Here is a 1,139-nt window from a genome sequence, read left to right as displayed (position 1 = left end):
CTGTATCGTGTACGATGGTCCCAGGAAGGAGCTTGTCAACTTCTTTTATGAAAATGGTGGTTATAAGTGCCCGAGTAACTACAATCCTGCTGATTACGTATTGTACGTGTTGCAGACTGAACCGAGGGAAAATATTGAAGTTCTCGTTGATGCATATAAAGCTTACTTCGAGAAGCGGATGATGTCAGGAATAGATGAGCTCCGTGGGAAAGCTGTTCAGCAGGCTGAAGTTCATTCGAAAGCTCGAGTAGCTTCCTTGCGAGTTCAGCTGAGGGAGTTGCTGAAAAGGGACTTCCGAGACATCATCAGAAATCCAACGGTGCAAATCATAAAGTTTTGCATGACCGTTTTCATGGGGCTTATAATGGGCTGTGTGTTCTTCCAAGCTGGTGCGGATGAGTCTGAGATATATTGGCTCACCAACCGTGGGAGGTTCCAGTCCTACTATGGTGGAATAGTCATTACGTGTGTGGCTGCTATGATGGGATCAGCTCAGACGACCATCCTGAGGTATCCGGATCAACGTGCTATTTTTGTGAGGGAATACGCTAGCAATATGTATTCCTCTATTCCTTATGTGCTATCACAGACTCTACTGGAAGTGCCAATGGCATTCATAGAGAGTGTTATTCAGATCATCATAGCTTACTTCATGCTAAACTTTCAAGGCAGTTGGATCTTATGGGTTTTGAGTAACCTTCTTATCAACTTGGTATCGGCATCCTTCGCCCAGTTCCTCGGTGCTCTGGCTAACTCTGGCGCCCAAGCAATGCAGTTTATGCCGCTCATTTTGGTCCCTCAGATGATCTTCTCTGGTTTGTTCACTCCTATAAGTGAAATACCGGTGTGGTTACGATGGTTGCAGTATTTGAGCTTCCTCAAGTACACTGGTTCCTTGGCATACTTCAATGAATTCGGCTTCGATATGACCCTCCTGAACGAGGCTAATGACATCCATGCTGATCTTGTTGGGTTGTACATCGGTGTTTTGTTGGCAATGCTCATCATACTGCGCATCTTGGCGACTGTGATTCTGAAACGTAAGGCTCGGTACGTGTATTAGGCAGCTGAGGAGACAGCAGTACTTCGATGGACGCAGGGCTGTTAGTCCTCAGAATCTCGACTGCCACTCTTCTTTG

The 1,139-nt window shown here is 46.1% G+C and overlaps 1 protein-coding gene across 1 annotated transcript; it reads left to right on the top strand.

The window, feature by feature from the left end:
- Positions 1-181: 181 nt before the first annotated feature.
- Positions 182-1,050, top strand: Pmar_PMAR028102 (ATP-binding cassette transporter, putative; the record flags this gene model as incomplete). Its single annotated transcript, XM_002788332.1, has 1 exon — positions 182-1,050. A coding segment is annotated over one exon (869 nt), but the record flags the coding sequence as incomplete, so codon positions are not given.
- Positions 1,051-1,139: the final 89 nt, after the last annotated feature.

The sequence above is a fragment of the Perkinsus marinus genome (genome assembly GCF_000006405.1).
Source record: "Perkinsus marinus ATCC 50983 genomic scaffold scf_1104296928322, whole genome shotgun sequence".
Taxonomy (NCBI): Eukaryota; Perkinsozoa; order Perkinsida; family Perkinsidae; genus Perkinsus; species Perkinsus marinus.
The sequence above is the reverse complement of the archived record's forward strand: the minus strand, read 5'-3'. Positions and strand labels throughout refer to the sequence as shown.